Source organism: Mizuhopecten yessoensis, unplaced genomic scaffold (genome assembly GCF_002113885.1).
Source record: "Mizuhopecten yessoensis strain PY_sf001 unplaced genomic scaffold, ASM211388v2 scaffold7147, whole genome shotgun sequence".
In the NCBI taxonomy this organism is placed as follows: domain Eukaryota; kingdom Metazoa; phylum Mollusca; class Bivalvia; order Pectinida; family Pectinidae; genus Mizuhopecten; species Mizuhopecten yessoensis.
The window spans coordinates 79,053-93,126 of record NW_018406904.1 but is presented as its reverse complement, the minus strand read 5'-3'; the positions used below and the strand labels follow the sequence as shown (position 1 = coordinate 93,126).

The 14,074-nt window shown below is 37.3% G+C and overlaps 1 protein-coding gene and 1 pseudogene across 1 annotated transcript; one reads left to right on the top strand and one right to left on the bottom strand.

Annotated features, from left to right (window-relative positions):
• The first annotated feature begins 350 nt into the window (after window positions 1–350).
• LOC110453167 lies at window positions 351–1,973 on the top strand. Its single transcript, XM_021502018.1, has 4 exons — window positions 351–421; window positions 988–1,056; window positions 1,309–1,380; window positions 1,747–1,973. The coding sequence occupies exons 1-4, from the start codon at window positions 403–405 to the stop codon at window positions 1,971–1,973; spliced, it is 387 nt and encodes a 128-aa protein (XP_021357693.1). The 5' UTR covers window positions 351–402.
• Window positions 1,974–2,049: 76 nt separating this feature from the next.
• LOC110453178 lies at window positions 2,050–11,490 on the bottom strand (annotated as a pseudogene).
• Between the last annotated feature and the right edge of the window lie 2,584 nt (window positions 11,491–14,074).

Sequence of the window (14,074 nt, the reverse complement as noted above, 5' to 3'; positions counted from 1 at the left end):
AAATCTTAACCATTTAAAAGTTATGACCCAGAGACTAATTAGTCTCCATGAGTACAGGGGAAATCCTGGAATTTGAAGACAGTGGGTCAACTTCAGCTATTTGTAATCAATATCAAAATAAAGAGGGGTCATTTTATGTTAAATTAAAAGAAACTTGAAACATTGAGGGTCAATTTCAGTTTTGAGTGGTCAATGGCCCTATGGCACACTCATTGATTATCCCTGTTTGTTGGAATATATGTTTATTTGTTTCTCAATTCTCGCTTTTGTATATATGGCTAGAGGGTGGGGATCTTACTCTGATTGCGATAACATAAGGCAAACTAGTGTTATTTATCATTATAGTCAAAGAATGTTCATCGACCCTGAGCCAGTCCGCCATTATACCAGGTCTGGTGTCAGATGAACCCCTCCACACAAGGTGAGTGGTAAATCATCATTTTAAAATAAAGAAAACAAGAGGCCCAATGGGCCTGCATCACTCATCTGGTATTACTCTCACAATAGTAACCTTCGAAGTGGACTATAAAAAACCTATAGGCAACATATCAGTATTTTGACTTAACTCATTCACCCCTGAAGACACATCTAAACTCTTCCAATTCAAAGGATGGAATAGTTCATTATGAAATTTCAGGGGTAAATGAGTTAAAGTCATTCAAAATAACTTGTTAAATGCTTAAAACACATTTGACCCCTGTAACCTTGAATATGTTTGAAGGTCATTTAATCCAAGCATGCAACTGGCCAAATATCATCATCATTGGCCTTATGGTTATTCAGGAGAAGTCGTTACAAGATTTTAACATATTTGATCTTGATTATAAGTCAAGGTCATTAAAATTTTAACAAAGTTGGTAGCCCTTCATCTCTGCATGATAATGGCCCAATAACATCACCCTTCGGGTCAGATAAGCTGAAAATTGATCATGAGATTTATTTAATTGTTCCATTGATAATTATAATGATCTTTTTCCTTGTACACAGGTAACAATGCAAGCTGCAGAAAGAAGTTGAAAACAATTACAAGTTTGGATATATCCCTAGGTGTTGAAAGTAAGTTGACATTGCTAACTATGTCCAGTATGGTAAGACAGGTAGAATGTTTAAAAATATGAAAGAATGAATATAAATTACTTTATCTTATTTATTATATTATTGTAATATTATTTCAGTGTCAGACACATGTTTCCTCTTAATTAAAAGGAGATGTCATTCTTCTTGTTACAGATCAGAGCTGAAGTAGAAGGAAAATGTTATCGTTAGTAGATTGCCAGTTATGTAGTGGTTATGCTTTGTACATTTCAGACGAATGTGAAGAAAATCAACCTCTGCCTTCCACAAGTTGGAGCAAGCACCAAACCAAAGGACAGAAAAGAGGTGATATATATGCAGATTGACTCTTGTTGACCCAATATGTGTCATAATGCTCACCTGAGTCATATTGATCTTTTTCATACACTTGAATCTACCTTTTGAAGTATTAAAGTGGTGAAAGAATGTGAATATAAGCATTATTCAATTTGTATGCTCGCGTGACTGCATAAGTTGCTAAGATATATAAATAAAAAGTTGTATGTTTGCTAATGTATAGAAGTGATACACATTTTATTTTTTTGAATAACTAGTAATGTGTTACTGAAATGGAAACCATGTATAGTTTCAGTTACATAAGAATGTAACTTGAGTTATATTTATTACTTTTTCATTTCTGTTATTGTATTGTATTGAAACCTTGACTTGTAGGGGTTCACTCAGGAGAGGCAAGTGTTCAAGAACAGTTCCTTTTGTTTGAAAAAGAGAAAATGGAAAAGGTTGAAGAGTACAGGGAAAAAAACCTTCTGATTATGAATGAGATGCTCCAGCTGCAAAGACGTAGAACAGCAGCTATTGAACAAATTGCATCATCAGACTTAGCAGCAGACTCCAAAGCTTCCCCGCCACTCTCATTATCACCAATCATTAAAAAATAAAATGAAATAATACTGACAAAGCTGTTTTTGGTAATTTCTTTTGCAACAAATTTTCAATTGGTCTTAATCAGTTTTTTGTCTTCATATTGATTAATATTTGATCAATATATATATATTTATATATAGAATGTTCTGATGTGCTTTGCAAATAAAGTTTCAAGCTGACAAATTGCCAGATGAGAATCCGGAGTAAGGAAAATAACTCTTTTTCATTTAAAAAAAATATTGTTGGAAAGACTGACTGACTACTTACATTCAGAATCTTTGTACAAGTCTTCCTCGTATAGCTGAGGCAGTCATGTTGTTGTTGACTGTTGGTACAATGAATTGATCGTTTCCAACCTCTGGCTCCACTGCTTCCATTAGTGGCACTCTATGGTCAATCGCAAAATAATGTAGCCGGATGGCACATTCAATTATTTTGGCACACTTTTGTGGTTGATAAGGAAGACTGCCTCCAGTCTTATGTAGGCACCTAATGAAATTTAAGGAACAGCTGTTAACAATTTTTTTTCACTTGCCACATTTGAATGATTTATATCTTTAAATTCTGATCATTCTGTGTATATGTCTATGTGCTTATAAGTTAATTGTTATTGTTATTTTAGGGTTGAACATCATCTTTCAATTCATCAATTTCATCTTTATATACTTCTAATAAGTTAAATAGAGATTATAGATGAATCTAATGGCACCAACCATGGGTGGATCTTTATTACATAGATCTACAAATCAACATACAGCTGAGAAAGATCTCTCCTGTAGTTTCTGAGAAATATATAGATAACAAAACTCTACATTTAAAATCCAAAATTGCCACCTGTGCTGTTACCAAAATCTTAGGTCCGTTTATGCTTATAACCTGGAGGAGTTACCTCCCTTCGATCATTTGTGATTCAGAATTATTCCGTATATTTGCATTTACAGTCGCCAGTTTCGGAACTTACCATAACCGGAGGTAGTCAACATGTGTTGAAAGCACGTTGTGTGCTCCGGCACTTAAAATGAAACTAGGTCCAAAAGACTGGCAAAGAGTAAGTAGTTTTCTACCCTATTGTATATGAGCTCTTTAGACATTTTAGGTCTAGTGTAAACATATTGTTGTTGTTCAAATATGTTACAAACTTAACATTGATTTGCTATCAGTTAATGCTGATGAAAACTCTTTGTGGTCCGACATCTTGCCCACAACTTATTATTTTCGCTAGCCTATAAACAACACTCTAGTTATCTTGTGTACATACGCAATTACAATTGTGTCAAATGTAATATTAACATTATGTCTTAGGATATAGAATTTGTCCTGGAGTGTCGGATTGAATATGTAAACAATAATTCAACTATTTGTCTTAAAATCCTCGCTACTGGCAAGCATGTTAGAGCTGTAACTTTTCTGTACATGTCAATCAGTCTTTAGTCTATGGTCAGTTTGTCTCCGTAATCTAGTCATATATGCTAGATTGTAGTAAATCGTACCAACACACTGTCCCTTCTGTAGGATCTCAGTAATATAATATCAAGCACTGATTTTGTCAATTTTCTTTATTGGAAATTTCATTTTTTTTCTAGCTTTTTACCTCCTCAACGGATAGATGACTGACGAACGGACCACAGGCGATTTGAATAGCTCACCGTCTGATAATGGTGGGCTACAAAGAACTTTCAACCCTACACCACCCTAAAGTTTCATTAAATGCTGCAAAAACTGGTTACATATTACATTGGCTACATACCTGAAACGGGCTTTCAGCACACCAAATGCCCTTTCTACGACATTCCTTGTGCGACAGTGAGCTGAATTGTACCGCTCTTCCTGACCAGGTCTTGGATTGTTGATTGGGGTCATAAGCCACTCCTTTAAAGGATATATACCCTGAGTCTCCTAACAGCCAACCTCCATCTTTTATATGTGACAGATAGCCTGGTAAAAAGCTGCTCTGCAGAATAAATGCATCATGTGTAGATCCTGGGAATTTGCATACTGCATTTGTAAATCTGCAATTGAGATGTGAAATCCTTTGTTATGTTAAATGAATGTGATTTTGCTATGCAATAAACAAGATCATTAGGTCATTTTAGTTTTGTGGGAGGAAAACCGAAACCAAAATCATTTTCTGGTCTGTCTGTCAAGAACTCTTACCATTACCCATAACATTTTGGACTACATGTATATGAGACAGAGACTTCATATTTAGTCAAAATTATGTGCCAGGTCAAGGTCAAATTTAAAGGTAAAAGTTCAAATATGGTTGTGTCAAACTTTGTAGGAATTTGGCATGGCCAGAACTGATTAGCACTGTATTCCAAAATCACCTTTTTTTTAATTCATAGCAGATTGAAAAGATAAAGATAACAGAAAGGAGGAGGCTAAAGGGATATGAGACTTCACATTGGTAAAACATTGCTTTTGAAACTTTTCTGACAAATGAAGATGATTGTTTGAATTGTGTATACTACATGTGAATAACTTTAAACTTAGTTTTGCTGCATACCTCAAGTCTGAATTTACTACCCCTTGTACATTTATGGAGTGAAACCCTTTCCTGCACACATAAAGGTGTTCGTCACCTGATGACATTCCTTGGATAAGAATCTGTGTGCTATCTACAGTGGTGGGGAATTCAATATTCTTCAGAGTGTCGCAGATTGAATTGATGACACGGTGGATTACCAAACTGCCAGATGACTTAGATATCCCATGAATATCTGCGATCACTGAGAGATAATCTCCTTTGGCAAGAAATCTCAGACAGGTCAAGACCTGAAATTACAAATGTAGACTTAAATGTACAACCAGATGAGGTTAACATTTTGTGGATTTACACACCCAAAAGGATATATGTTGGCAAAATATGCAATAAAACTGGTATTGTATGTTGTAAAAAACTGTGTTTTTTATGAAAAAATATTATACAATTATGGACTTCAGGTGAGGTCTATCCCTGATTTATAGGCTCCACATAAGCGTTAAAACAAAACTAAAGGAAAGACAACAATAACTTCTGTCCGCAAAGCTTATAGGTATCAATAAAGTCAAACATCAATTAAAACCAGATTATAGACCAAATGCTTGTATGGATAAGTTGAAGATAGCACATGTAAGTTTCTTATTATATCAGAAATACACTTGCTAACTGAATACAAATTGAAAAAAAGCTGAATTAGTACATGTATTTCTTGCTAAAACTAAACGGCACGATCTCCAATCAATAAAGAATCAGGGATAGACTGAAATTACCTAGGCCTATGTTTAGTAGCTGTTTGTAACATTTTCCTTTTTATAGGCTGAGGTCTGTAACAGATTTATACTCGTCACATGACGTTCCTCTAATCAGGGCTTGAAATAAGCACCAGTCATATAATATTAAGAAATATTCAAAATACTTTATCTGACAATATCGTAGGTTATCGTAAGCATTATGAAAAATCTGGAAACATTGATTCTATCTAAATGCACTCTTACTTGAGAAAAGCTAAATACCATGAGCTTGCATTGGGAATTCTCCAAAAACTCTTAGATCAAAATTTCCTTTAGCAGAAGTTGCTAAAACCCCATATATTTTTTTAGCAATTAATAATTGGCTTTAGCAAACTCAAGGAACCAGTTTGTGATCAATTTAACATGTTTCTACTTTATTATTTTAATTAACAGTGTTTATAAACTTTGTCATTGCTACAAATCCTTTCCTTTCCTTGTTTTTATTAGCTCACTTGGTCCAAAGGAGCTTATGCCATACCGCAGCGTCCGTCGTCCGTCCGTCAACTTTTCCTTTCAAACGCTACTAGTCCTGAACAACCAAGTAGATTTTGACTAAATTTGGTCTGGAGTATCCTTAGGCCAAGGGGACTCAATTTTGTATATAAACAGTGGGTGTGGCCCCCCTGGGGGCAGTGGGGCGGGGCCCAATAGGGGAAAAAGAGGTAAAACCTTGAAAATCCTTCTTCTACCGTAGGAATTAAGGGATTTTATCCTAATTTAGTTTGGAGCATCTTTGGGCCAAGGGGACTCAATAGAACTGACATAGAACTAATGAAAATGACACAATGGTAGGCGCCATGATTCCTCTTGGATCTCTTGTCTAGGCCTTCCCATATATTAACTTCATCTAGAGATGATAGAATTAGAAGACATAAATCAGAAAATTCAAATTAATATTCTTATATATTTAAATTTATCGTGAACAATCATAAAACATCAGAATTTTAGTTCATCAACTCTGGTCAAAACCTGAAAATATCCTCTCCGTTCAGGTCTTTAGTGTTTCCCAAAGAATAAACATAATTCGCACCTCTGAGAGGACACCCTGACCTATATTTTACGGAGCGTCCCTGGAGATCGGCAAACTTGGAATGAAAACTTTTCAAAACTGATCAAATGTCTTCGTTTAAACAATTACTCGTGATATGGCCTTTCCACAAGATTGTTTTAAAATGTCTGTGTTGATAATAGTTCTACGTTTTATTGAGAAATCAGTAACTTGACAAGATGATCTAGGCCTAACAAAGGGTCGTTTTCTCTTCCCAAGATCTGTGACCCGGTAGCGCAAGCCGAGAAATTACATAAGCAGAAAAATTACCTGAATATGGGCAGGGATGGAGTGCGATCTCCAAGTTTGTGGCTGTATTCCGTCTTTGATGCCACCAACCACCTGCAGAATGACCCGCCTTGGAAATCTCTTACTATATTTAATTTGATGAACGCTGCCATTTTTCTCGAATATGAACGCGAGTATGTTCCTTTTTGCGTAAGTTAAGATACGTAAGTTAAGAAAGTTCGTAACTTAAGAAAAATCGCAATTTAGGGGAGCCCCTAAGCTGTCGTAAGTTACGATGGTTTTTTATGCCTAACTTAAAATACGAAGTTTAGTAAGACGGAGATTTAACGTAAGTTAAGGTTACGATAAAATCGTAACTTAAGTTGCTTATAGTAAAACTCACCCCTGCACCGGGATACTGGTAGCGACATGTCGCTTCATAACCAGCAGTGAGATACTGGTAGTGACATGTGGCTTCATAACAAGCAGTGAGATACCGGTAGTGACATGTGGCTTCATAACAAGCAGTGAGATACTGGTAGTGACATGTGGCTTCATAACCAGCAGTGAGATACCGTTAGTGACATGTCACTTCATAACCAGCAGTGAGATACTGGTAGTGACATGTGGCTTCATAACCAGCAGTGAGATACTGGTAGTGACATGTGGCTTCATAACCAGCAGTGAGATACTGTTAGTGACATGTGGCTTCATAACCAGCAGTGAGATACTGGTAGTGACATGTGGCTTCATAACCAGCAGTGAGATACTGGTAGTGACATGTGGCTTCATAACCAGCAGTGAGATACTGTTAGTGACATGTGGCTTCATAACCAGCAGTGAGATACTGGTAGTGACATGTGGCTTCATAACCAGCAGTGAGATACTGGTAGTGACATGTGGCTTCATAACCAGCAGTGAGATACTGTTAGTGACATGTGGCTTCATAACCAGCAGTGAGATACTGTTAGTGACATGTGGCTTCATAACCAGCAGTGAGATACTGGTAGTGACATGTGGCTTCATAACCAGCAGTGAGATACTGGTAGTGACATGTGGCTTCATAACCAGCAGTGAGATACTGTTAGTGACATGTGGCTTCATAACCAGCAGTGAGATACTGGTAGTGACATGTGGCTTCATAACCAGCAGTGAGATACTGGTAGTGACATGTGGCTTCATAACCAGCAGTGAGATACTGTTAGTGACATGTGGCTTCATAACCAGCAGTGAGATACTGGTAGTGACATGTGGCTTCATAACCAGCAGTGAGATACTGGTAGTGACATGTGGCTTCATAACCAGCAGTGAGATACTGTTAGTGACATGTGGCTTCATAACCAGCAGTGAGATACTGGTAGTGACATGTGGCTTCATAACCAGCAGTGAGATACTGTTAGTGACATGTGGCTTCATAACCAGCAGTGAGATACTGTTAGTGACATGTGGCTTCATAACCAGCAGTGAGATACTGGTAGTGACATGTGGCTTCATAACCAGCAGTGAGATACTGTTAGTGACATGTGGCTTCATAACCAGCAGTGAGATACTGTTAGTGACATGTGGCTTCATAACCAGCAGTGAGATACTGGTAGTGACATGTGGCTTCATAACCAGCAGTGAGATACTGGTAGTGACATGTGGCTTCATAACCAGCAGTGAGATACTGTTAGTGACATGTGGCTTCATAACCAGCAGTGAGATACTGTTAGTGACATGTGGCTTCATAACCAGCAGTGAGATACTGGTAGTGACATGTGGCTTCATAACCAGCAGTGAGATACTGGTAGTGACATGTGGCTTCATAACCAGCAGTGAGATACTGTTAGTGACATGTGGCTTCATAACCAGCAGTAAGATACTGTTAGTGACATGTGGCTTCATAACCAGCAGTAAGATACTGGTAGTGACATGTGGCTTCATAACCAGCAGTGAGATACTGGTAGTGACATGTGGCTTCATAACCAGCAGTGAGATACTGTTAGTGACATGTGGCTTCATAACCAGCAGTGAGATACTGGTAGTGACATGTGGCTTCATAACCAGCAGTGAGATACTGGTAGTGACATGTGGCTTCATAACCAGCAGTGAGATACTGTTAGTGACATGTGGCTTCATAACCAGCAGTGAGATACTGGTAGTGACATGTGGCTTCATAACCAGCAGTGAGATACTGGTAGTGACATGTGGCTTCATAACCAGCAGTGAGATACTGTTAGTGACATGTGGCTTCATAACCAGCAGTGAGATACTGTTAGTGACATGTGGCTTCATAACCAGCAGTGAGATACTGGTAGTGACATGTGGCTTCATAACCAGCAGTGAGATACTGGTAGTGACATGTGGCTTCATAACCAGCAGTGAGATACTGTTAGTGACATGTGGCTTCATAACCAGCAGTGAGATACTGGTAGTGACATGTGGCTTCATAACCAGCAGTGAGATACTGGTAGTGACATGTGGCTTCATAACCAGCAGTGAGATACTGTTAGTGACATGTGGCTTCATAACCAGCAGTGAGATACTGGTAGTGACATGTGGCTTCATAACCAGCAGTGAGATACTGGTAGTGACATGTGGCTTCATAACCAGCAGTGAGATACTGTTAGTGACATGTGGCTTCATAACCAGCAGTGAGATACTGTTAGTGACATGTGGCTTCATAACCAGCAGTGAGATACTGGTAGTGACATGTGGCTTCATAACCAGCAGTGAGATACTGGTAGTGACATGTGGCTTCATAACCAGCAGTGAGATACTGTTAGTGACATGTGGCTTCATAACCAGCAGTGAGATACTGGTAGTGACATGTGGCTTCATAACCAGCAGTGAGATACTGGTAGTGACATGTGGCTTCATAACCAGCAGTGAGATACTGTTAGTGACATGTGGCTTCATAACCAGCAGTGAGATACTGTTAGTGACATGTGGCTTCATAACCAGCAGTGAGATACTGGTAGTGACATGTGGCTTCATAACCAGCAGTGAGATACTGGTAGTGACATGTGGCTTCATAACCAGCAGTGAGATACTGTTAGTGACATGTGGCTTCATAACCAGCAGTAAGATACTGTTAGTGACATGTGGCTTCATAACCAGCAGTAAGATACTGGTAGTGACATGTGGCTTCATAACCAGCAGTGAGATACTGGTAGTGACATGTGGCTTCATAACCAGCAGTGAGATACTGTTAGTGACATGTGGCTTCATAACCAGCAGTGAGATACTGGTAGTGACATGTGGCTTCATAACCAGCAGTGAGATACTGGTAGTGACATGTGGCTTCATAACCAGCAGTGAGATACTGTTAGTGACATGTGGCTTCATAACCAGCAGTGAGATACTGGTAGTGACATGTGGCTTCATAACCAGCAGTGAGATACTGGTAGTGACATGTGGCTTCATAACCAGCAGTGAGATACTGTTAGTGACATGTGGCTTCATAACCAGCAGTGAGATACTGGTAGTGACATGTGGCTTCATAACCAGCAGTGAGATACTGGTAGTGACATGTGGCTTCATAACCAGCAGTGAGATACTGTTAGTGACATGTGGCTTCATAACCAGCAGTGAGATACTGGTAGTGACATGTGGCTTCATAACCAGCAGTGAGATACTGTTAGTGACATGTGGCTTCATAACCAGCAGTGAGATACTGGTAGTGACATGTGGCTTCATAACCAGCAGTGAGATACTGGTAGTGACATGTGGCTTCATAACCAGCAGTGAGATACTGTTAGTGACATGTGGCTTCATAACCAGCAGTGAGATACTGGTAGTGACATGTGGCTTCATAACCAGCAGTGAGATACTGGTAGTGACATGTGGCTTCATAACCAGCAGTGAGATACTGTTAGTGACATGTGGCTTCATAACCAGCAGTGAGATACTGGTAGTGACATGTGGCTTCATAACCAGCAGTGAGATACTGTTAGTGACATGTGGCTTCATAACCAGCAGTGAGATACTGGTAGTGACATGTGGCTTCATAACCAGCAGTGAGATACTGGTAGTGACATGTGGCTTCATAACCAGCAGTGAGATACTGTTAGTGACATGTGGCTTCATAACCAGCAGTGAGATACTGGTAGTGACATGTGGCTTCATAACCAGCAGTAAGATACTGTTAGTGACATGTGGCTTCATAACCAGCAGTGAGATACCGGTAGTGACATGTGGCTTCATAACCAGCAGTAAGATACTGTTAGTGACATGTGGCTAATCATAACCAGCAGTGAGATACCGGTAGTGACATGTTACTTCATAACCAGCAGTGAGATACCGGTAGCGACATGTGGCTTCATAAGTCCATAACCAGCAGTGAGATACTGGTATGACATGTGGCTTCATAACCAGCAGTGAGATAATGGTAGCGACATGTCACTTCATAACCAACAGTGAGATACTGGTAGTGACATGTGGCTTCATAACCAGCAGTGAGAAGGGGAGGGGGGGGGGATATTGTTATTTTACCTATTTTCATACTTTATACCTGCTATTCTGTACATATATCTCTGTTAATAGCATGTGTAGATAATATTGTCATTTAATCATAGCATACATACAGTGTAATTTGATAAGACAACAGAAAATCGCCTGTATTTAGCTCCAGACCACGTGGTGTGCACATTTCAACAATAAATCGTCAATAAATCAAAATATCAATTTGGAGTTTGGGTAATTGCTGCATGATTCAATTTTTCGATCATTAATATACCATTCTGCCAAATTTCAGAACGATCGGTGCAGCACTTATCATCTTACAGACCACAGGAAATTGCCTGTATTTACCGATCTCCTCCAGACCACGTGGTGAGCACATTTCAACAATAAATCGTAAATAAATCAAAATATCAATTTGGAGTTTGGGTAATTGCTGCATGATTCAATTCTTCGATCATTAATATACAATTCTGCCAAATTTCAGAACGATCGGTGTAGTACTTACCATCTTTCCGATCAAATTGTTTGCTAATTTGAAAAACGCCAGCTGTCTAACTTTCAACAAATTGGTAAGGGAGATAACTCTCAATTTCCGGTTAACTATCAGATAACTCTGTCACTAATTTAGGTAAGAGAGCAAATTTTAATAAACTAATAAAAAGAGAACTAATGAACCCATGTGAATAAAGTTGCTGCAAAATAATCCTCTATTGATTGTTATTTTTGTCCGCAACTTAATCTCATCTGCGCATGCGCTAAAAGGGGCGGTAACTCAATCACTTGATATAAACTGAATAACTGAAACAAATTAATTAAAAGAGAACTAAAGAACCGATTTGAATGCAGTTTGCTGCAGAATAATCCTTATACACTGTTGGTTTTATATACATATATATTCACTACATACTTATATACTGTTGGTTTTTATATACATATATATTAACTGCCTACTTATACACTGTTGGTTTTTATATACAAATATATTAACTACCTACTTATACACTGTTGGTTTTATATACATATATATTAACTACCTACTTATACACTGTTGGTTTTTATATAAATATATATTAACTACGTACTTATACACTGTTGGTCTCTATATACATATATATTAACTACCTACTTATATACTGTTGGTTTTATATACATATATATTAACTACCTACTTATACACTGTTGGTTTTATATACATATATATTAACTACGTACTTATACACTGTTGGTCTTTATATACATATATATTAACTACCTACTTATACACTGTTGGTATTATATACATATATATTAACTACGTACTTATATACTGTTGGTTTTTATATACAAATATATTAACTACCTACTTATACACTGTTGGTTTTATATACATATATATTAACTACGTACTTATACACTGTTGGTCTTTATATACATATATATTAACTACCTACTTATACACTGTTGGTCTTTATATACATATACATTAAATATGTTCTTATACACTGTTGGTCTTTATATACATATATATTAACTACCTACTTATACACTGTTGGTATTATATACATATATATTAACTACGTACTTATATACTGTTGGTTTTTATATACAAATATATTAACTACCTACTTATACACTGTTGGTTTTATATACATATATATTAACTACGTACTTATACACTGTTGGTCTTTATATACATATATATTAACTACCTACTTATACACTGTTGGTACTATATACATATATATTAACTACGTACTTATATACTGTTGGTTTTTATATACAAATATATTAACTACCTACTTATACACTGTTGGTTTTATATACATATATATTAACTACGTACTTATACACTGTTGGTCTTTATATACATATATATTAACTACCTACTTATATACTGTTGGTCTTTATATACATATATATTAAATACGTTTTTATACACTGGTCTCCACATACATTTTTAGACTGCATTCGTTTATTGACTGTTGATCAATAGATACATGTATGTCCGATACTGTATAATACGAAATGTTCGTGGGTACTTTCCTTTGTGGTTTGAAGCCATTCAGATCGTTTCGTGGTACAAAGTTTCGTGGATATCCTATGTTAACAAACAGTAAACAAGTATACTATTCAAATTCGTTGTATTTACTTTCGTGAATCAATAGCATCCACGAAAACCACGAATGTTCATGTTATACAGTACTTTCCCAATCAGTGTTATTCATACCCATCTATATATCTTGATGCGAGAAAAAATAAAACGTTACTAATTCATGTTCGCACGAACACAAATAGCTCACAGGTATACTGGTCCTATTAATTAGTATCGTATTGATTAATCTATTTAATCAGATATCAGCTCAACACAGCACAATTATCCTATCCACGATAATGTGTTGACGTGCTCTTTTTAGCAAAAGTTTTCAATGTCCGGTGACATTTTAACCTACCCTCTACAACAATGGGTACCATACTTACTGTGGTACTATTTCAATAGGTCCTTTAAAACGTTCATAATGAATAGGCAAAACACTCTGAATAAACCTTATTACTGATAAGGAGAAAGGAACGACGGTCTGTTTCCGACTTAAGTAATTGAAAGGAGATCGCTAGACTTGAACCAGTCCTTGCCTCTTTGGAGTTATTTGTGGGTTTTGTTGTAGAAAACATCACTGTATGGGATCGTAACGGTAAACTAAAGCAAATGCATTCGTCTATATAAAAAACAGATAGAATCAGGATATCTTCCTAGTGCTTACGGACAAAAAGACAACACAGAAAATAATGACCTAATGGTACAGTATGACGTCACAACGTTTGGTTCGGGTGCAAATGGCGACGAAAGCTGTTGTTCCAAGCTCTGATAGAGATGCGACAGATTTCTATAGGCTTGGCCTACTGCAAGTTTTTTAGCACAAATAGGTGTAAATTTAGCATGCCTTTTTGAACGCCTATGCGATATACATGTACAGTCCGTATTTAGGCGCTCAAGAGGCTGTATATTACAAATATACCGGCTGTTACCGAAGTGCATTCCAATACTAAAGTTTGATTCCCTTCATGAAACACTTTGAACACAAGCGATAAAGACGATGAAGGACATAAATATGAAGTATGCACAACCATATTCCGAGATTTTGACGC